Source organism: Monodon monoceros, unplaced genomic scaffold (assembly GCF_005190385.1).
Source record: "Monodon monoceros isolate NGI ecotype Baffin Bay Population unplaced genomic scaffold, NGI_Narwhal_1 Super_Scaffold_11, whole genome shotgun sequence".
Lineage (NCBI taxonomy): Eukaryota > Metazoa > Chordata > Mammalia > Artiodactyla > Monodontidae > Monodon > Monodon monoceros.
Window position 1 is genome coordinate 94,437,285 of NW_021703767.1, and position 21,499 is coordinate 94,458,783.

The window sequence follows — 21,499 nt, forward strand, 5'->3', positions numbered from 1 at the left end:
TGAGGATAAAATAAATACTCTGCTAAATACTGAGGATAAAATTAGAAGTTTGGGGATTTTCTTTGATGTATAGATAGCACCTTTTAGCATTTGAATTGTAGGAAATGTTGTTCAGGGGAGTAAACAGACCTATTTTATTATAATATGAAAGACATTTTAGAAAGCATATTACGTGTGTGGTTTTTTTTCCTCTCAAGGTGATGAGGCACCCAGATCATGTGTCATCCAGTGTATATCTGTGGGCTCATCACGAGAAGCTCATCATCATCGACCAGTCGGTTGCCTTTGTGGGTGGGATTGACCTGGCCTATGGAAGGTGGGATGACAATGAACACAGACTCACGGACGTGGGCAGCGTGAAGCGCGTCCTCGGGGGACCTTCTCTGGTTTCCCTCACAGTTAGTAAATTTCACCTTTATGGAACTGCATATAAGGGACACAGTTTGTATAAGTGTGTATTAATAGTGTGATTGGTTGACTGATGGATTGAATGAGAGGTGGCATATCCCTGGAGAGGTAAAGAACATTGAGTCCAACACAGACCTGGTTTCAAATACCACTTAGTGAGTCTGTAACTATGCATCTGTTAATCTCAGTTTCTTCTCTTGTAAGAAGAGAAAACAGATCTGATAGAGCATTTGCTATCTCATAGTTCCTTTGCTTTCCATTGAAATTCAAGATTTAGTTCCTATTTGGGAAAAAAGTTCATAAACAAAAATGTGCGGCAAAATTGGACTTTAAGTTAAATAAGCAACCTTATTACAATTAGCTGCCAAGGTTTTTGAAATCTTCCTTCTTACAAACATACAAAAATAGGATAGGTCAGTCTAGAGTCATTTAGGGAATTCTATTTGAAAGCAGGAGGTTAATAACTTCTCAAAGTATCTTTCAAATCAAGAGCTGCCAAAATCTCTAAATGCCTGTATTTGTAACTTGTTACTTCAACTCGAATGGTTGCCAAATATCAATATGCTTATTAAAAAGTTTGACGGGCTCCATCTTATTTTACTGCTCTACATGTTGGTGACTTTTCCGGGAAAACAGAGATTTAGTGAAAAGGTAACGGGGAAAATAACTGACAGAAAAAGCATCGCTTACTTAATATTTATCAGAGGAAGAAGTTCAGTAGCTCAACAGTGAGTATAACTCATGTAATTGTATTTGAAACCAAAAGGTTAATTGGCATGAAATTTCTGGCCCAGTGAAAGAGGAACTATAATGGACTTCCTGATATCCCTTTGGAAGTATTTAAACAGCTCACAAGAATCGCCCACTGCCCTGTGGCTGACCTCACACGTATTATTGTGTGTCTCTTAGGGAGCCTCCATCATGTGTAAACTTTAAACTGGAATTAAAAGGCCACAGTGCAGCTTATCTTATGCAGTTTCTTTTCTTCTCTTTCTTTTTCTTGTTTTTTAAATAATTTTCTCAGGCTGAAACAACAGGGTCTATGGAATCCTTATGCCTCAAAGATAAAAACGAATCTAACAAAAATCTGCCCGTCCTGAAGACTGTTGATGATGCAGATTCAAAACTGAAAGGAATAGGAAAGCCCAGAAAGTTCTCCAAATTCAGCATCTACAGGCAGCTGCACAGACACCACCTACGCAACACGGACAGCATCAGCAGCATTGACAGCGCCTCCAGTAAGTCATTGTCTGCACTGGAATTTATCTCAACAATGCTCTGTTCCTCCATAGCCAGACACTGTATATACCTGTTTGCAGAACTTGTCCTTCTATAATGGAGTAAAGTGAACAATGCTGAGAAGTCATTATATCATCCTATTCAGTCTCATGCCATTTCACGGCTCTGTTTGACCCATTTTAGAACAGATTTATTGTTTTATTCACATCACTAGTCGTAACAGCCACAATTCATGCTTCTAATGGTTGCAGAATGACTAAGCATTTCTAAAATAATGCCAAGTTATAAAGGAAAAAGAAAAGTATTAGGTGTACTTTATAAACTTTTCATATAAGAGATTTCATGTCTCTTTCTATCCAGAAATACACCCAGCTTTTATCCTCAAACATCAGATTTTCTACATCTTATAAATTTACCATTCTTTAAGATTTGTCTTAAAGCTCTACAGTTTTCTGTTGCACAGAATTTGTGACTGATTTTATAGCCTCGCCTTGTTTTTAAAATGATTGAAGCTGCTTCTGAGTTTAGAAAACTTGGTATATTTATATATATATCTATATCTCTTTGTAAAGAAAGAACTCTCAACTTTCTCCAGGTGATTGTAATCACTGTAGGAGTCGTCAGAATTTAATCCATGGTTTAAAGCCCCACTTGAAACTCTTTCACTCTTCCAGTGAGTCTGAGCAGGGGCTCACTAGACCTAACATTGGTAAGTGATGTGTGAATCGCCACAATCTCTGTAGGCTTCAGCTTTTGCTGCATGAGCAGAGTGACTGTGTCTCTGGATTGGCTTGCCATTCTCACAGTTTTCACCCCACGTATACTTTTAGAATTGATAATCTGATAAGTTTCTCTAAGAACTAGGTTCTCGAATAAATTAATCAGGGCCTAAAATATGGTGGAATGAAGAGGAATTTGGCAATGGATCAGATTTAGTAACAAGTGATCATCATAATAAGTAGTAAAATTGTGAGCTAGCATTTACTGTGTGCAGGCTCTGCCGCTCACTGCCCCGAGCGCTTGTGGGGCTTGGTAATAAGTGTTACCTCCTTTTTAAAGACGAACCAACGGCAGGGTTAGAGATGATAAGTGATGTGCCCAGAGAAGTTCTAGTTTATCAGTCTCGCAGAAGTCATGCTTCAGACTTGTGATTTAGCAGATATGCAGATGGCTACATCAGGACCTTTTGGCTAAATTCTTAAGGCCACAGTTCTGTGTACTATTTAGGAGATGGCTGAGATAGAGCCCAGCTAGCATGGCTGGCTGTGAGTCACTTGTGGCTGTCAGGAGCTGATGACCCTGAACATTAAGCTGGACCTTGAGCAGTGGTTCCAGCATTCTGTAGTCTGGAGACCCTGCAACTTTTAAACTGATTAACCGTATATAGTGAACTAAAGCTCCCATGTGACTGTTAAGTACATTTGTTTGTCTTAAATCACATTGATATAAAATACGTAAACAACATTGATATATATTAAAATATGGAGAAGAGCATATGTGGGGAGACATTTTCTTTATTTAGCATACAGCTAGTCCTTGATGCCTATGTGGATTCAGTGATAGCTCACAGTAATTCCTGCGCTCCGTAGAGCGTCATAGCCCTGAGACAGGGCACTGGGGAGTCCAGAGAGCCAGGTCAGAGGTGCATGCCGGGGCAGACATTAAAGATAAAAGGTTGCAAACAGGTCCAGGTATTGCTTTGTAATTCCAGAGTGTGGCTTTGCTGCGTTAGGACTGATGATGAGATGGAGGAATGAAGTTGTGAAACATGAAGTCAAGGGGACCGAATGCTAGTGTTGCTGACAACAGGATTGGGGGCAAGTGGAAAAGAAGATGCAAGCTGGGTGCAGACTACGTTAAGTAATTCAGGCTGATGGCAGGCTGAGGGGGTGATCACCATAGTGGAGAACTAGGAACAGCAATGTGGGTGGTTTTCAGGTGTTGATGGAAATCCTCTCCCTAATAAACTGGATACACGTCCAGTGCAGTGTTTTTTATTGAGAGAGAGAGAAGAGAGAAAGTAAACAACCTAAAATCCAAGAGTAGAGGATGGAGGATGGTTGAGAACATAATGAGCAGTTCATTCCCTTGATGGAATTGCACAATCATTAAAATCTGTAAGTGGGGGGCTTCCCTGGTGGCACAGTGGTTGAGTGTCCGCCTGCCGATGCAGGGGACACGGGTTCGTGCCCCGGTCCGGGAAGATCCCACATGCCGCAGAGCGGCTGGGCCCGTGAGCCATGGCCGCTGAGCCTGCGCGTCCGGAGCCTGTGCTCCACAACGGGAGAGGCCACAACAGTGAGAGGCCCGCGTACCGCAAAAGAAAAAAAAAAAAAAAAATTGTAAGTGGGGATACAAAAATAAATGTATATGACTCACTTGTTCTTTAAATAAGTACTTACTGAGCTCCTATGTCAATCACTGTTCTAGATACTAGGGATGGAATGAACAACACAGACAAAATTCTGTTAACTAGTAGGAGAGTAAGGATGGGAATTGTATATACAAATAGATCATCAAACACAACGTGTCAGGCGGTAAGAATTATCATGGAACACAGTACAGCAGGGGAAGGGGGGAAGGGCAGAGGGGAGGAGTTACTATTTTGTATGGGGAGAGGGTCAGAGAATGCTTTTCCAATGAAGTGAGTTTTCGAGAAAGATCAAAAGGGAGAGAAGAATCAGGATAAGATAATGTCTGTGGGGAGGGAGTCCAGCCAGGAGGAGTAGCAAGTGCAGACTATGAGGCAGGAGGGGATTGGTATGTTCCAGGAGTGGCTGAAGTCGGGTGGGCTAGGGGAGAATGATAGGAGCAAAGTCGGAGAGGGTTGGGTAGATTATAGAAATTTGGCTCTCAACCACTGCGCCACCAGGGAAGCCCAAAAGAGTTGAATTTTATTCTTCTTATATTCAGTAATTGTTTAGTTAAGACAAGTGTTTCAAACTCAGATATCTAATTATAAGGGATAATGAAGAGTAGGTTAAGTCATTTCTAAACTCTGTTTTCAGTGGTGTAGAATGTATAACACTTATTTTCACTCTCAAAGAGCTTATTGTCTAATAGGTAAGTGGTGATATTACTAACCTAGTGCCTTAGTAATTCATCAGGGGGAAATATCCTCTGGCAAGAGTTGTCAGTGAAGCCTTCTCCACAACTGTAAACCTGATCCACAATGCCAAAATCCAAAAAGTTTCAAGAACCAAGAGATTTAAAAATATATGTATATAACTCACTGGGGACCTGTTTCAGAACTGGCCGTGAATATAGGCAGAAATTCAGTAGGTAGAGACTAAGAAGGGAGAGAAACAGGCACTCCAGGTAGATGTTATATCTTAACACACATATGAGAAATGCCAACAACAAAGGGGGAAACCAACAGCAAAATGAAAAGACAACCTACTGAATCGGAGATGATATTTGTAAATGATATATATAATAAGCAAATAATATCCAAAATATATAAAGAATTAGTATAGCTCAACAACAACAAAAAACAACCCAATTAAAAATGGGTAGAAAAGCTAAAGAGACATTTTTCCAAAGAAGACATACAGATGAACAACAGACACACAAAAAGATAGTCAACATCACTAATTGTTAGGGAAATGCAAACCAAAACCAGAATGACATATCACTTCACACCTGTTAGAATGCCTGTTATCGAAAAGGGAAAAAATAAAAAATGTTGGCGACCACGAGGAGAAAAGGGAACTTTCATGCACTGTTGATGGGAAGGTAAATTGGTGCAGCCACTTTGGAAAGCAGTATGGAGATTCCTCAAAAAATTAAGAATAGAACTACCGTATGATCCAGCTATCCCATTTCTAGGTATTTACCTAAAAAATACAAAAATAAAAACCTAATTCAAAAAGATATATACACCTTTATGTTCATTGCAGCATTATTTACAATAGCCAAGATATGGAAACAACCTAAGTGCCCATCAGTGAATGAATAGGTAAAGATGTGGTAAATATATACAATAGAATACTGCTTAGCCATAAAACAAGATGAAATCTTGCCATTTTCAACAACATAAATGGACCTTGAGAGTATTATACTAAGTGAAATAAGTCCGATGGAGAAAGACAAATACTATGTGATTTCACTGATATGTGGAATGTAAAGGACAAGGAAACAAACACAGAAACAAAATAAACAAGCAAACTAAACAGAAATAATTATGTAGATACAGAGAACAGAGTAATGGTTACCAAAAGGGAAGGGATTGAGGGAGGGTGAAATGGGTAAAGGGGATCAACTGTATGGTGATGGATGGAGAATAAATTTTTGGTGGGGAGCATGCTGTAGTGTATATAGAAGTAGGAATATAATGTCATACACATGAAACTTACATAATGTTATAAACCAATGTTACCTCAATTAAAAAAAAGAAATTAGAAGATTCTGGATTTTAGAAAGGTAATACAATGCCTATACTCTATATTATGTTACACTCCTGGCAAAGTCCAGGAAATACCCTATAAACAAATCATTTACATTCGTGCAACATCAAGTGGGATAAATAAAGATAATAACCTCAAGTTCACGTCAGGTTTTGCTAACAAATGAGCTGTGAAGAAACATTTGGATTTTCAGAGCTTTTGGGTTTTGGAATTGCTGTTGATAGGTAGTTAATTTGTATGGATTGGGCTGGTGGGATGTAATTGTACCAATATCTGGAGAGTCTTGAAAGTCAGGCTGGGTCATTGACCCTCATTCCTTAAATGCTGGAGAATCCCTGGGAAGGTGGAATTTGGAGAGGGTGGGGGGTGGAGGGGAAGGGTAGGGGAATAAGGGTGGTATTTTACGAAGGTCATACTAGAGACATGGGGAGTCTGACTAGCTTGTTCCAGTGAATAAGAGAATCTTTTTTCAGAAGAAAGAATCCGCAAATTTCAGTAGGATTTGAGAAGTGGTGATGGGGAGGTGGGTGGAGAAGACAGTGAAGAAGAGAGGGGAGCCAGAGGTGATTCTGAGGTTTTGCTTGAGAAACCATGAATAGAAAGCAGAAATCTCAAGGGAAGACTTGATTTTGTAGGAATGATGGTGATTCTAGTGTTACGCATGAGTTTATGGTTTGGTGGGACAACTAGGTAGATGAGGTCAAGTGAGGCATTGGACGTGGCTGTAGATCTAGAGCCCCAGTGAGAAGCCAGGGCTACAGGGGTACATTTAGGGGAAAGCTGGGGAAAACCTTGTGAGGGAGGAGCTAGGAAAGAAGATCAAGAAGGGTGAGTCGGAGTAATGGTAGAGGAGTGCAGCCTTGGAAGCCAAGAGACGAGAGAAAAAACAGGAGGATGTGGCAAAGTCAGAAGATACCGGGTGAGGGGCAGGAAGATACCCTCTTCCCTGGTGGCGCAGTGGTTGAGAGTCCGCCTGCCGATGCAGGGGACACGGGTTCGTGCCCCGGTCTGGGAAGATCCCACGTGCCGCGGAGCGGCTGGGCCCGTGAGCCATGGCCGCTGAGCCTGCGCGTCCGGAGCCTGTGCTCCGCAACGGGAGAGGCCACAACAGTGAGAGGCCCGCATGCCACAAAAAAAAAAAAAAAAAAAAAAAAAAAAAGTTCTTCATGAACTTCAGCAGCCAGAGTCTGGGCCACCGATGGATGAGGCTTGCAGTAAACTGGCATGAAAAATCGATGCCAAAAGACAAGGCAGATGCAATTATGAAATCAACTGGGAGCCAGATATGGACTAATAAGAACCACCTCAGGTCGGCATTGCTGATGTAAAAAGTCCTCCCTTCCTGCTCGTACGTGTTCATGCAATTCTGAGCAGTAATCGCAGTAAGTAGGAGTATTTTGTTCTGTTTAGCCTTAATATTATTTCATTTGTTCTGAGGAGGACCCTGATTTATTTGGACTAGTTTTGGCCATGACTAAAACCAAAACCAAATTTGAACTGTGAGCAGGTTGAATTCAATTAGCACCAAGATCATTATCTGAGACTAAGAATTTGCTTTGTTTTTCTTATCAAAACTGATTATTAGGTGAGATTTTTAAACAAGTATATGTGTATACATATAAAGATTTAGCCTGGAGTTTCTCAATTGATGAAAACAAATGTATATAATATATATATATATTTTTTTTTCAGAATTGACCCACTATTTATCTCGTTCTTTGTCCCCTTTTTTTCTTTTCCTGTTTTTTTAATAAACAAAGTGCCATGCTTACTATAAAGAGCCTACAGGTGAGCAAATAGACCTACCAGTACTTTGGCCTTTCAGTCTTAGAGAGCAGGAAAATAAATCACTGGGAGAAATCAACAGAATTCTATTTTTAACATTATTGAGTTTTGTTCATTGTTAGCATTTTAAGACATTTTCCTTTTACAGAAAATTCCAATACCCTTTGGAGGTTAATTATTCAGTCTGAGATAGAATACTAGCAGTATGTGTGGTGATTGTTTAAAAACTTTTGCTCTGCAAATACTTACTGATTGCCTACTGACTGCCAGTAGCTATACCAGGCACTGAGGAGACATACTCTCCGCCCCAAAGTTTATAGATGAGCGAGTGGGGAGCAGGGAGGAGCATCCTTACACAATTGGGTCACAGAGTCAGAGGCCCCGAGGTGTGCAACTGTTAATGGTTCTACAGCAGTGCTAAGGACTGCCTCTCCCTGCTGGGATCTGGGAGGTGTCTCTAGGACAGATGACAGCTAATGTGGCTCTTGAAGGAGGATGAGGAGTTCAGACCAAGAGGGAGGGAAGAACCTTCTAGGCAGAAGGAATAATGTACCAGCTGCATGATGAACCAGGCCTGTCAAAAGCAGTGAAAGGATGGTGTGCCTGGGGTCTGGGCTGTGTGAGGAAAACAAGGACCAGAAAGAGAGATTGTCAGCAGCTTGAGAAGAGCTCTCTGTGCATACTAAACCCTTAGGATTTGACCCCCTCTAGGCAGTAGGTCATCCTAGAAGGCTTTTAAGCAAGCAGTCTGCATTTTTAGAAGGACAGCTCTGGGGCAGTGTGTTGGTAGGGAGACCAGTCCGGTACTCTCACTGGCTCCTGCACGCGGTACCATTTATTCATTCAACAAACATTTTTGCATCCAATGTCTATCTGTTAAGTGTCTCTTTTGTGCCAAGCGCTGCATTTTGTGATTTGTAGTTCTGCTAGTTTTCCTGCTTAGTTGTCTTTGTGATCAGCATATTCCATAAACGTACAAACTATTTAAGTCAACATATTTACCCTTAAGTAAAATGTTCCCGACAAAGTTCTTTGTGAAATATTGCAGTGGATTGCTGCTTTTGCGCCTGCGTGGTCATGAGCTTCTGTCTATTGTTACACTTCTTATGGATGTCATTTATAATTTTAGAAAAATAGAATGTTAAAGCCCAAAAGATCTTAGATGTCATCTGGGCCAAATGTTTCCTTTCACACATAAATGATTTCTGACCCAAAAAGATGAAGCTCAGTGTCACTTAGCTAGTCAGTTCCAGGGCTGGAACACAGGCTGTCTGCAAATTTGAGGTTCTTGCATTTTGAGATGCAAAAGACAAGAATGATACATTAGATGTGCACCATATTGGTTGAGGAAAAAGAAGGACATGACTTGTTTATGGCCTCTGCATCTCATGTTCCTCCACCTGACCTGACTTTACTGCTCTCTCATAGGCTCTCCTAGCAAGTTCTTTATTCACAGTTAACCCTGTGATCCATTCCTCCAGTGATCTGGTAGATGGTGAGAATAAGAATATTAAATTTCACTGCCAAATGTTGAACCTGATTATAGCCCCAACTACCCACTAATAGTAAATTCATGAGAGTTTTAAAACCTTGTCAGTCCACAGCCTCATGAACACATGCCGTCCTAGTTATGAGGCTTAAGAAGAAAAGTTAAGAAGTCTTTAGGTGTTTAATAAATAAGAGATGAGCCTCCCTCTCTGGGGTCCGCCTGAACCAGTCTCTGAGTGAGTCTTGCTGCATTTACAGACACGGGCTCCATCCAAAGTTTGCAGACAGGTGTGGGAGAGCTACATGGGGAAACCAGATTCTGGCATGGAAAGGACTACTGCAATTTTGTCTTCAAAGATTGGGTTCAACTTGATAAACCTTTTGCAGGTAAGTACCATGGTAGTGGGTGGCTGCTTATATTTTGTCTTTTCCTTGTCAGCATCTCAACAAGTATGCATGTGCATGATCTAATATCTTTTGTTTTGTTTTGTTTTGAATATTTGGTAAAACACTGGAAGCTATGATTCAGTCATGTACTTAAGGGCTTTTCCTTATAGTAAGAAAAGAAAATGAAATAGAGCTTACTTGTTGGAAATCTCCAGCTTCCATATAGGCATATTTTAGGGGGGTAATAGTCTGTAATTCTCCAGGAGATGGTTCCCTTCCTTTGATCATCTCCTTTTTTCTGCGTATCATCTTCATCTTCCAGCATTAAAACAACACATTTCAGATTATCACTGTGCTTGTATATCTAACAGGAAATAAGAACGTAGCTTAACATTATTTCAACAGGATAAAAAAGAAAAATGTAATGTCAAGTACACAGCTTTAAATAATTTGTACCAACTCACATCTGCCTTGCCTAGTGATTATCTAATAAGTGAAGTGGAAACATATTTGGGAGAGGTGCATAGGAGACTGTGTTCCTCACTGTGAGATCTATGTTTCTCTTGGCTATAAAGGTATTGTTCTATCCAAGCCAAGTAATGTACACACGGTGGGCATTACCACATTTTCTTATATGTATCGTAGTCAGGGTCAGAGCTGGGGTCAGATGGCTTGTGTGCCTCTGGGCACAGAAGTTAGTGAGGACCTTGCCTGGTGCACCCGGGCAGATTTCATTGACAGGCACTCCACCCCCCGGATGCCATGGCACGACATCGCCTCTGTAGTCCACGGGAAGGCGGCTCGCGACGTGGCCCGTCACTTCATCCAGCGCTGGAACTTCACGAAGGTACATAGGTGGTCTTATCATGATTCAGTCCACATGAAGAGAGACAGGCCAGGAAAAGGAGGCGAGAAGGGGCTGTGGTAGCCGCAGCTGTGCTACCCATCCACTCTTGGGTGCCCGGTTGTCAGAGTGCCTGGGTCTCTGAGCAAAAGAAAAAGAAAATGTTCCTGAACTTTCACACCACAGACAATTCAGAGGGTGGAGGGATGATGCTACTATCACAGCCTATGGTTTAACCCTTTGAACACTTGGGACACTCCGTGTCGTTTAAGCACCTGGCCGGGGCTGATAGTCACGTGGAGGGCTGTCGGGCTACTGTAGGGGGATGGGAGCCTCGTTCAGGTAAGAGAGCTGGAGCTTGCAAGGCTTTCCAATCTTGGCACTGCCCTGGGCCCATATTGGTACAGGCTTCTGAGAGGCGGTTCTGAGCAAAGTGAGTAGTATGAGAAAATGGAGACATTTTTCTTTTCTCCAGTCTGTGTCTTCTTTAGTATGATGTCTTCATTACTTGTAAGAATTTGACCTAACATTCCTAAGTTAAGTACCTATCGTCTAGGTGTTATTAAGATTCCATTTTATTTATAGAATCTTAATAAATAAAATAAATAAAATGGTTTTATAGGCATTTTGTCCCTACAATTTGGAAAAAGATTTAGTTTTATTAACAACTTAAAGTGTCCCCTTATTTTCATTTAAATAACATTATAAACACTTAATGGGAGCTCTTAGAAATAGTGGAAATATTTTTAACAAGAATTTAGAGGCAAATGAATGAATAAATAAAAGGATAATATTTTTAACTTATTGGACTGACAAAGATAAAAATGCTGCAATTACCTACAATTGGGTTTGGGATCTATGATGGTCTTATACCTTGCTCCTGGGAGGATAAATTGGTACAACTGCAGAAAACTTTTTAAAGGTATGTAACCTTTGACTCAAAATCTATTTCAGGTATTTAAGCTAAAGAAGTTATTCAATAAGTCATTTATCTTGACATTGCATCTAATAATTCATATAAAATGAGAAACAGCTGACATCCTCATTGATAGAAATCGTTAAACAAATTATGATTGTTCCATGCCATTTTACTATGAAGTTATTTTTAAATGATATATAGTGCTTTACTGCTGTTGCAAGATATCTACAATGTAGTAAAAAAATCAGTTTATAGAATAATCCCATTTTTGCAATTGTGTACTTGTATAACTCCAGGTTGTATTTAAATTTTCTTTAAAAATACAAAGCAATAATGCTCACTCGTAAAGGTAAAAGAAGGAAAAAGGGAGTTTTCTGTCCCTGGGCAATAGACAGAAAACAAAAATAAATAATCTATTGCCTCTTCACCTAGAAACACCCATTGTTAATATTTCTTTCCCTTTTTCTTTTTCAAATGAACCTGAATTTTTTTTTACAATCACAAAGTAAGGAAGACTGGAATTTTTTTTCATTTGAATCTTTTTTACCTGATTTTTCTTTATTTTAGATTATGAAACCAAAATATCGGTCCCTTTCTTATCCTTTTCTGCTTCCAAAATCTCAAACAACAGCCCATGAGTTGAAACACCAAGTGCCTGGATCTGTCCATGCTAATGTACAGGTAAGTCTGGCTTTTCTTTTTCATGAAGTACTACTGGGTACAATAACTCTTACGGGACTAAATGCCTATTGGCTTCAACAATAAGGACAACTCCAAAGCAAATCTAAATAGACCTTTTAAAACTTAGTATTGTATTTTCTATTTTAAATGTACTCAATTTATCCTCTTGTTAAAACTCTCGTATAGATATAATAAATGCATATCTTTAGAAAAGGCCACTCAAGGAGAGGCTTGTCCTGTAATTCCTTCTGAAGTGACTCTAGCAACATGATACCCAGTAAACCTGGAGCTGATACCAGTGAAGCACCAGGAATACGGCTGAAACTTAGCATCTAGGAAGCTAGTTATAGTTCAATCTAATTTTAGTTCCTAATTAACCAAATGCCTTTTAGAGACACTTTTAAAAGAATGAGAAATTTGCTTATTAAAGTAACAAAATTTGACCACATCCAGTACAACATTCTCAAATTACAAATAAGAAAATTAAGACCCAGTGAAACTTTGAGACTTGCCCAGGGTCATCGAGCTGGTTATCAACAGAGGTGGAGCTTGAAATCCTAGTCTAGTCCACAGTTACCCAATCTGCTCCCTGTACCAACTCCAGCTCAAGTGTCTTGAGATCATGCAGGGACGGAACTAGGACTGCATTGCCTTTTGTTCAAAGTCATCACTACCGGCGTCAAATGTATTGTTTAAGTACAGAACAGATTGGTGTTTGCCAAAGGCAAAGGGTGGGATGGAAGGGGTGCAGAAATGGGTGAAAGGGGTCAAAAGGTACAGCTTCCCATTTTACTCTTAATAAGTCCTGGGATGTAATGTAGAGCATGGTGACTGTGGTTAACAGTACTGTGTTGTATATTTGAATGTTGCTAAGGGAGTAGATCTTAAAAAGTTCTCATCACAAGAAAAAAAATTTGTAAGTATGTGAAGTGATGGATGTTAACTAAACTTATTGTGCTAAAAGTATTTCTTAAGTGAAGATCCAGTAGTCTGCTGCTGACATCACTATTATGGATTTATTTAATCTGGATATGGATTCTGGTGAATATGATTATATAAATGAAACACCTAAATCAGTTACTTTGTACTACGTGCAAGGAGAGGTGTGTGTATCTGAGAAATAAAAAGACATTTCGGACCGTAGATCAAATAATAGAACAATCAAAAAGATAAATCACTTAAGAGAATTACCTACAGCAAATACTTCGTCATCCCAGGCTAAAGGAGATAACTAATTTAAACTTAGAGGCACAGATAGATATGCATTCATATGTAAGTTAATGAATATTTTATGAACCTGTTTAATTTTATTCTACTTAGAGGGAAAAATAACCTGTGCTGTAAGATAAAATAGGAGCCTTGATATTAAGAAAATAAGAGAATTTAATTTAATATTTGAGATGGCATTAAAATTGACTCAGTGATCAACTTATCCAAGTTAGCCGATGCTAATTATGCATCTGTTGAAAAGTTATTTCTGAGAATTGTGTATTTTTATGATTAGCAAAAGATGGTTTATCCCAGTGTTGCATATACAGACATCTTCTAATGTTTTTTGGTAAAGCCCTGGTTTATGTAATCTCTTCCTGCCACCCTGATGAGGCAGATAGATGCTCTGCATATCCGCCCTACAAAACGCCTCCCTTGGTTCACCTTCTCCCTATTAGTGGATGTTGTGGTAGAAATGGTGCTAGATCAGTGACTTCTCAACATGCTCACATGTTCATCCCTGACATGCCCAGGCTGCCTGCACTCTACGAAGCCAATTGATTTGAAAGGAAGTTTACCAAGACTCATTAGTTCATTTATTCAGTCAATTTATGTCTACTAAGTGCCATCTGTTTGCACAGTCAGATCATCAGTGCACACCTGGATACTGAGGAGACAGACAAAAGGAGTTCTCTGCCTCTGGAAAAGGAGTTAGATGGGGGAGAGGAAGATGTGATGTTAAAGAATTCAGTTAACAACGCAAGGTGTGGTCTAGGACCAAATGCCAGTCTTGAGAGTATGGACCAGCATGCCATGAGAGGTTGGCAAATGAGAGGGACAGAACTGGGTACCCCCTTTAAGGAATAAGTCTGCTGCTCAGAAGATGGTAGAACCCACTGCAGCAAACCATTTGCTCTTGAAGAGGTAGTAGATGAGGTTCAGACAGCGTAAGGCCAGATTGGGGTTGCCCTGAAGTGCTGGCCTGGTTCATTTTGACCTGATCCTGGAGGCATTAGTGAACTTTGGAATGTATTTTTGTCATCTGAGAGGAAGCATGATACATGAATGTTTTATGAAGATTAATCTAGATCAGAGTTTCCCTAATTGGGTTTTGTCTGTGAAATGCTAATAGCTATTCCACAAAAAAAGGTTTCCATGGACGGATAAGTTTTTGCAGATTTTTAAAATATAGGATTTCTTAGTGCCTTCGTTATGTCGATGTGCATAATGAAATTACTAAGACTGAATATTCTATGAGCATTTCCCAAGCTTAATTGATGTAGGATCTCTCAATTTGTCACCTATTTCCGTTTTTCCAAACAAACACACTTTGGGACCTAAAGTTTATACATGTGCAAAACTTATAAGACTAGAAGGAGAATGAACACAGGAGACAAGTAAAGAGACTGCTATAGTAATTCTAGAATACACTAATTTTGTGTTTATAAATTAGTATTCTTTTTCTTAAAGAAGACTCCCCCATAGTTTAAAAAGTTTTAGACCTCACAAAACATCTACTGGTTGCCAGTAGATGTTTTGCAGAACTGCCAAAATAACTCCAGTTGTGAAAACAGTGGGCACCACCAGGCAGTGCATCTTTTTGAAGACAGGAAAATCTGAGATGACCAGACACTGAAGAAAAGTAAAGAAATTACTCTGCTCCATTTCTCCTTTTCTGTAAAATTCTGACCACAGTATTGTTTCACTTCACATTACTTACTGGCTCTAAACATTATTCACCTTGTTCTAGGCATTGTTGTTGTCAAGTTATGAATGTATAGTGCTTAGCGGGTAAAAGCAATAATCTAGTCCAATCCCTGGTTTTCCAGAGAATCCAGAAGACATCAGGGAGATAGGGACCTGGCTGTGCAGGAGGCTACTTAAGATTTAAAAAGTTTATAGTCGTATTTTCAAGTCTTTCACTCTCTCAGTTACAGTGTGGCAATAGCCAAATGACTGTTAAATACTCTTGGTTGAGAAATTTAATAAAACGTAATAAAAGTCTTCTTATTCTTTTTAACATTGATTTTAACATAGTTTTTAACATAGTTTATTGTTCATAACATAACTTAGAGACCACAGGCTTAATTAACTGGAAAGGAGCGATGTAATGTAGCCAGGGGAAGGGGCAGACTGTATTCAAATTCCTGTCTCCGGGCTTCCCTGGTGGCGCAGTGGTTGAGAGTCCGCCTGCCGATGCAGGGGACGCGGGTTCGTGCCCAGGTCTGGGAAGATCCCACATGCGCGGAGCGGCTAGGCCTGTGAGCCATGGCCGCTGAGCCTGCACGTCCGGAGCCTGTGCTCCGCAACGTGAGAGGCCACAACAGTGAGAGGCCCGCGTACCGCAAAAAAAAAAAAAAAAATTCCTGTCTCACTACATACGAGCTGTATAACCTTGGGAAAATTATTTCACCTCTCTGAATGTGTTTCCTTCATCTTTAAAACAGGAAACACAATAGTACCTGTCTCATAGGGTTGTGGTGATAGTTAAATAAATTAATCCATGCAAATCACCTAGAAGAGTATACTAGTTTGAATTCTATCAATATTAGCTACAACCTTCAGGCATTCCCTAGTGTTTTCAAAAGTTTGCAACAAAGAAGCTGACATTTCTCTGGATGGGTCACAGGCTAGTTCTGGATACAAAAATCTTTATACTATTTATACCATATATATTGAAATGGAGAGAGAAAGAGCATTGGACACAATAAAGTAAATAATAGATAAAATTCATGTTGTTCTTGGGCTTCCCTGGTGGCGCAGTGGTTAAGAATCTGCCTGCCAATGCAGGGGACACAGGTTCGAGCCCTGATCTGGGAACATCCCACATGCCGTGGAGCAACTAAGCCCGTGCGCCACAACTACTGAGCCTGCGCTCTAGAGCCCGCAAGCCACAACTACTGAGCCTGTGAGCCACAGCTACTGAAACCCGTGCGCCTAGAGCCCGTGCTCCACAACAAGAGAAGCCAACGCAATGAGAAGCCTGCGCACCGCAACAAAGAGTAGCCCCTGCTCGCCGCAACTAGAGAAAGTCCGCGTGCAGCAACGAAGACCCAATGCAGCCAAAAAAAAAAAAGATTTAAAGAAACAAAATTCATGTTGTTCTTTCATCTGCAGAAGGGAACCCAGTTATTTAATTTTTTAATACAAAAGCACTGGGTCTGATCACCTTTAGGCATGTACTACTGGTGATTCCACACCAGCTACGTGCATAGCTGTCACAGAAGCTATGGCCGACAGGGCCGGCCAAGGAGACTAGAGCTACAGCAGCCAGAATGGAGACTTGCCCTCACCAACATGAATTTCTGCTTCTAAAAATGTCATCCAGACCTGAGGGCTGACTTCAGCAACTTCCACTGACACTTTAAAATAATCTTGGGTGTTTCCCCTCAGTGCTGGGTATTCTCAGAAGCCTGGCAAGAACACTCAGAGAAGGCATAGCAGGAGACAGGCGTGGGGAGGGGGTTGGAAGAAAGATGATTCTGAAACTGCTTAGGCACAGAGTTTATAAAAGAACTTGTTTTCTCCCTATAAAGAACAAACTATGTTCCTGAATGCTTTCGTTGCCACTTACGGTAAATGACCAAGACAGAGGACATCTGACATTTCTATTAAGGTAAAAGAAAGTTCTTGATGCCAAATTAGCGTTAACACGGAATCGATACGTGGAACAATCCTTTTTATTAAATTGGGCAGCTTATAGCAGAAAAGTCATTTCTTAGACAGTCATTGCAAGAAGTTCTACCGAACTGAAGGAAATAATTCCAGTGGAGTCATGTCTTCAATCTCTTTGTCTATTAAAAGAAAAGAAAAATATATAAAGGCAAATGTAAATGACATTGAAATTATACTATTGGAAAAAGTTGTTCCTACACTTGGGGAAAGTGTCCAAAAGACACTCCAAAGGATGTCAATGTAGGAATCAATGTAGATTTCAAAGGACAGCAAAGCGTTTTGTATAGTGATAGAACAAAGTAGGTAGGGAAGGGTGAAAGAAAGCCACTTGATTTATTTCTAAGGAAGTTCCTTAACATAGAAGCTGCTTTCTGTTTACGGACCAGGTCTTCGTACAGTAAGGCTTCTGTGCATCTTGCTGTGGGTCTTGACTGGCTGAAGCCACGTGAACAGGGAGTGTTCACTCAGTGCCCAGCATTGCACTAAGTTTTTTATGGAGTATCTCATTTAATATTCACCAGTCTATAAATTATGGTTCTCTTTGACCCCATATTTTACAGATGAGGAAACTAAGACTTTGAGAGGTTATTACACAGTGAGTGTTGGATGGGATGAGACTGGATTCTAAGCAGCCTGCTTCCAGAGGCTGAGGTCATAACTGCTCAGCAGAGAGACTGTTTCCAGTAAGTCCCAGGATGGTTGTAACCACCAAGGGCCCCAGCAAGGCAAAGCTGCATGTCATGCTTGCCTTTTGATATTATCCTCTGTTGCCACAGACCCAAATCCAGCCCAATCCAGCCCCAACTCTCCTTTTGTTTTCTGGCTCCAAAGAGCCCTCAAGTCTGCATTTTTTCCTAGGACTTCTCTCCCCTTAAGTCTTATTCTTCAAAAAGCATATTCTCTTCCTTTCCTTCAGCCTCAAGTTTAACTTTTCACTATTGCTCAGGCCAAAGGAACATCCTATTCGAATAATGACACACTGTGATGTGAATGGATGACGCTCAGCTGTAGAAAAATGGTTCTTAGAAGGAAGAACTTGGAATTCCCTGGTGGTCCAGCAGTTAAGAGTCTGCGCTTCCACAGCGGGGGGCCTGTGTTCGATCCCTGGTCAGGGGAACTAAGATCCCACAAGCCACGTGGCACAGCCAAAAAAAGAAAAATATGGAAGGAAGAGCTTGGTAATCTGAGGCAGATTCTTGAACAAAGTCCATTTCTGCTTCTCCTTGCCTGCAGTGCTTCTCAATACAGACTGGAAGAATGAGGTCCGATAATTTGAGCACTTCTTTTCTCTCCCCAACCCATGCCACTTGTGAGCTGCAACATGGAGGCCAACTTCTACATGAGAGACAAAAAAAAATAGTGCTTTTGTTCCATGATTGACTTGGGAGCTCAGAGAAACAGAAAAGAATTAAGATAAGTACTGAATTTATAGGGAATAAAAGCATTGCAGTAAGAGAACAGGAACTTGGGACAAATACTAAGAAAGTTTTGAAAGTTTTCCTTCAAGAAGAGATTTCTGTATTTTAAGCCACATATTCAGCTTGGGCCCACTGTATGTAAGGGGATTAGAGCTTGTAGATAAAGAGAAGGTTATCTTTTAAGAAGTCAAAAAATAGGACACAGTACAAAGGAAAATGACTGGTTTTAGTTACAATCTTGAGGCGAAAACATAAAATCAGAAATATGCCCTTTATAAAGGGCATAAATATACTTTAAAATTGTGTATTCAAACTTGAGGTTTGAAAAGCGTGGGTTAGATTTGATTCTCAATCTACTTGGGGCAGTAAGATAAGCCACATTTCTGTGTGTGTAAGGAGGAGTTTGAGGCTTGTCTCAGTTACGCTGGATTGAAACAGAAATGCAAGACAAGTTAGGTCAGTTAAGAAAAAGGAGTGAGTAAATCTTAAATTTGAAACAAAAGTAAGTCAATCAAGATGCCTTTGACTCAGTAGATTAGTTTACAGATTTCCTAGAACATCAAGCATTTAAAGCAGTGGAGTTGGTCCCTGGTTCAGGGGTAAAAGAGAAATTCATATTTTCAATTTATCTTGTGGTGATAAACAGATTTTAACTAATCAGAATCCTAGTAAATGCATCATAATTCCAAGTAATTTTTTTCTGTATTACTTGAAAGATATGTTCAAGTTTAACCAAAAATGATGACTTTTTAAAGTTAAATGACTTTTCATTTTGAGAAAATGATGTAGATTTGGATCCAGACAATAAGACAGGTAATGCTGAGCCCCCTTAGGATGTAGGCAACCCCCCACTTCTATGGTTTTATAGGCCTCGGGGGGCTCCCCTCTACTTTGCTTATGCTTTCCCACAGGCTGATGCCAAAATGGTCTTCTCTTGGCTTACAAGTGTACTTAATATAAACATTCAACTGCCTTTAGAAAGGAAAACTTTTACCATTATCCTTCACAAGAAAGACGGCAGATATGTGACCTTCCTGCTTTCCCTTCATGGCCGCCATTGGCCTTCAACCTTAGATTTCTTCCCCAGTGTGTCTAGTCCCAAGAATCCATTCTTCAACATAGCTGTTCAGGAAGACTTGGAATCAGTTAGTCTTGACCTTTGAGTTGAAACTTGCTTGACACTCCTGATTTATGTATTATGCAAATGAGTTTATTAAGCCTTTGAAGCAGCAAATTTTTGAGAGTGTGAAAGGAAAGAAAGTATAAGGTTTTGGGATTTGAGGGCAAGACTAGGACATTACCGCCAAGGTGGTATATAAACTTTGCTCATAGCTTTTTAGAGCGGTAGATCGACCATATATCAAATATCTACTATGTGCTGTGTAACATAGTGCTTTGTGTTTGTTATGCCTTTTTTTTTTTTCTTTACAACAGCTCTATGTGGGAGTGTGTGGGTGGGCAGATGTGTGTGTGAGAGAGAGACAGAGACAGAGAGAGCAGTCTCAAGTGTTCAGAGGAGGAAACTGAGCCTCCGTGATGTTAAAATGACTTGTTCAAGGTGAAAGAGCTAGTAAGTGCAGAGCAATAGTGCATATCTCAAGAGTTCCTATCATTCCAGTATACTCTGCAGTTTTATACACTGTCTCCAGAGTAATATAGAATTGCATCAGGATGGGCGGCAAAAGAATCTTCTCAAGGTTGCCTGCATTTTAGGGCTATGCTCCTTAGCAACAAAATTCAACATAAATTTGGGTGGACAAAGAATGGAGACCTCTATTTGTTCAACCTTTGTTATTTCTGCTGATGAACAATAATGCAGTTCCTTGAAGATTATGTGAATCAAGCTGTTTTCCAAGGGTGCATTATATTTACCTAAATTTTTCTTCTGAGATACTTGACTATTCTTATTCACAGTTAATTTTTCCAATTTCATTTTACAGATTCATCTGATAAAATTAAATAAAATGCTTTGAGGGAACTATATTGTAATAAATACCTCATAATGAATAAAGAACTAACATTTTGAGGATGGCACAGTCAGTTTTAGCAAGTATTAGGTTTGAATTTCAGTAGCCTTATATGTGCAATTTTTAAAGTTATTGATTAAAGCAAGAATTTTACCAGACCTTTTATATATAACAGATATAAAACTGATTATGTATTGGATCACTTTATGAATTTCTAAGTATGGGCTGTTCTTTTATTTTCAATTTCAGTTAACCTCATGAGGAACAGTTTCAATATATATTTCAAACCAGGATTAGTGAATATATTTTTATAGTGATTCTTCTGTGATGAAACTCTATTGCTTAAGGAAAGTCAAGTAATAAGCATTTATTGACCACCTACTGTATGACTAACATTATACTGGAACCCTAGTTAGAGTGCTGAAAAAAAATTACAACCAATGGATTCTTAGTGTTGAAAAAGCCTTCCATGTGGCCAGACTGTAGCCTGGCCGGACTGCAGTCTACTCTGAAGCGTCTATGGCATGATCCACCACAGCTCAAATACATCCTCTAAGTTCTCATTAATAACAGCAAACACTTATGTACCACTTACTAGGTGCTTGGTCTTCTTCAGCTCACTGCACAGTAATTAATTTAATCCTCTCTACAACCCTATAAAGTGGATACTCAGTTTTATAGAACAGAAATCTGAGGCACAAAGAGATTGAGAAACTTGACCAAGATCAAAGCCACCCGGTGGTTGAGCTAAACTTTGAACCTAGGCAGTCCCACTGTGCATCTGTGTATTTAACGTATATTCAGGTGTTTGAGCTGGATGCTCTTGTTGTAATCCAGGAGGAAGCAGGTGAGTGTCTGAATAGAGGGAGGTGGTATGAATGAGAAAGTTGAGAGTTGAAGTGACACACCAAAGATCAGACAGCTAATTAAAGCCAGAATCAAGATTAAATGCCTAAATGAATCTATTTGTCTTTTAGAATGTATTGTTCTGAACAGTATCTACTTGAGGGAAAAAGAGTAATCACATTGTCAAGTCAGAGCTAGGGTGACTGTATCTATCATATGATTCAAAC

The 21,499-nt window shown here is 39.8% G+C and overlaps 1 protein-coding gene across 10 annotated transcripts in view; it reads left to right on the top strand.

The window, feature by feature from the left end:
- Nucleotides 1-21,499, top strand: part of PLD1 (phospholipase D1) — a 198,693-nt gene that overhangs the window by 125,545 nt on the left and 51,649 nt on the right. For 8 of the 10 annotated variants that reach the window (XR_003792450.1, XM_029215542.1, XM_029215546.1 and 5 more), the window contains 6 exons: nt 198-398; nt 1,433-1,646; nt 2,243-2,356; nt 9,585-9,713; nt 10,442-10,560; nt 12,044-12,157. Coding sequence is in view for 9 of the 10 variants with exons in the window: in XM_029215542.1 (XP_029071375.1) it covers nt 198-398; nt 1,433-1,646; nt 2,243-2,356; nt 9,585-9,713; nt 10,442-10,560; nt 12,044-12,157 (891 nt within the window). In the remaining variant the exon portion in view is untranslated. The remainder of the gene's footprint in view (nt 1-197; nt 399-1,432; nt 1,647-2,242; nt 2,357-9,584; nt 9,714-10,441; nt 10,561-12,043; nt 12,158-21,499) is intronic. The other 2 variants (XM_029215544.1, XM_029215548.1) reach the window with 2 other exon arrangements.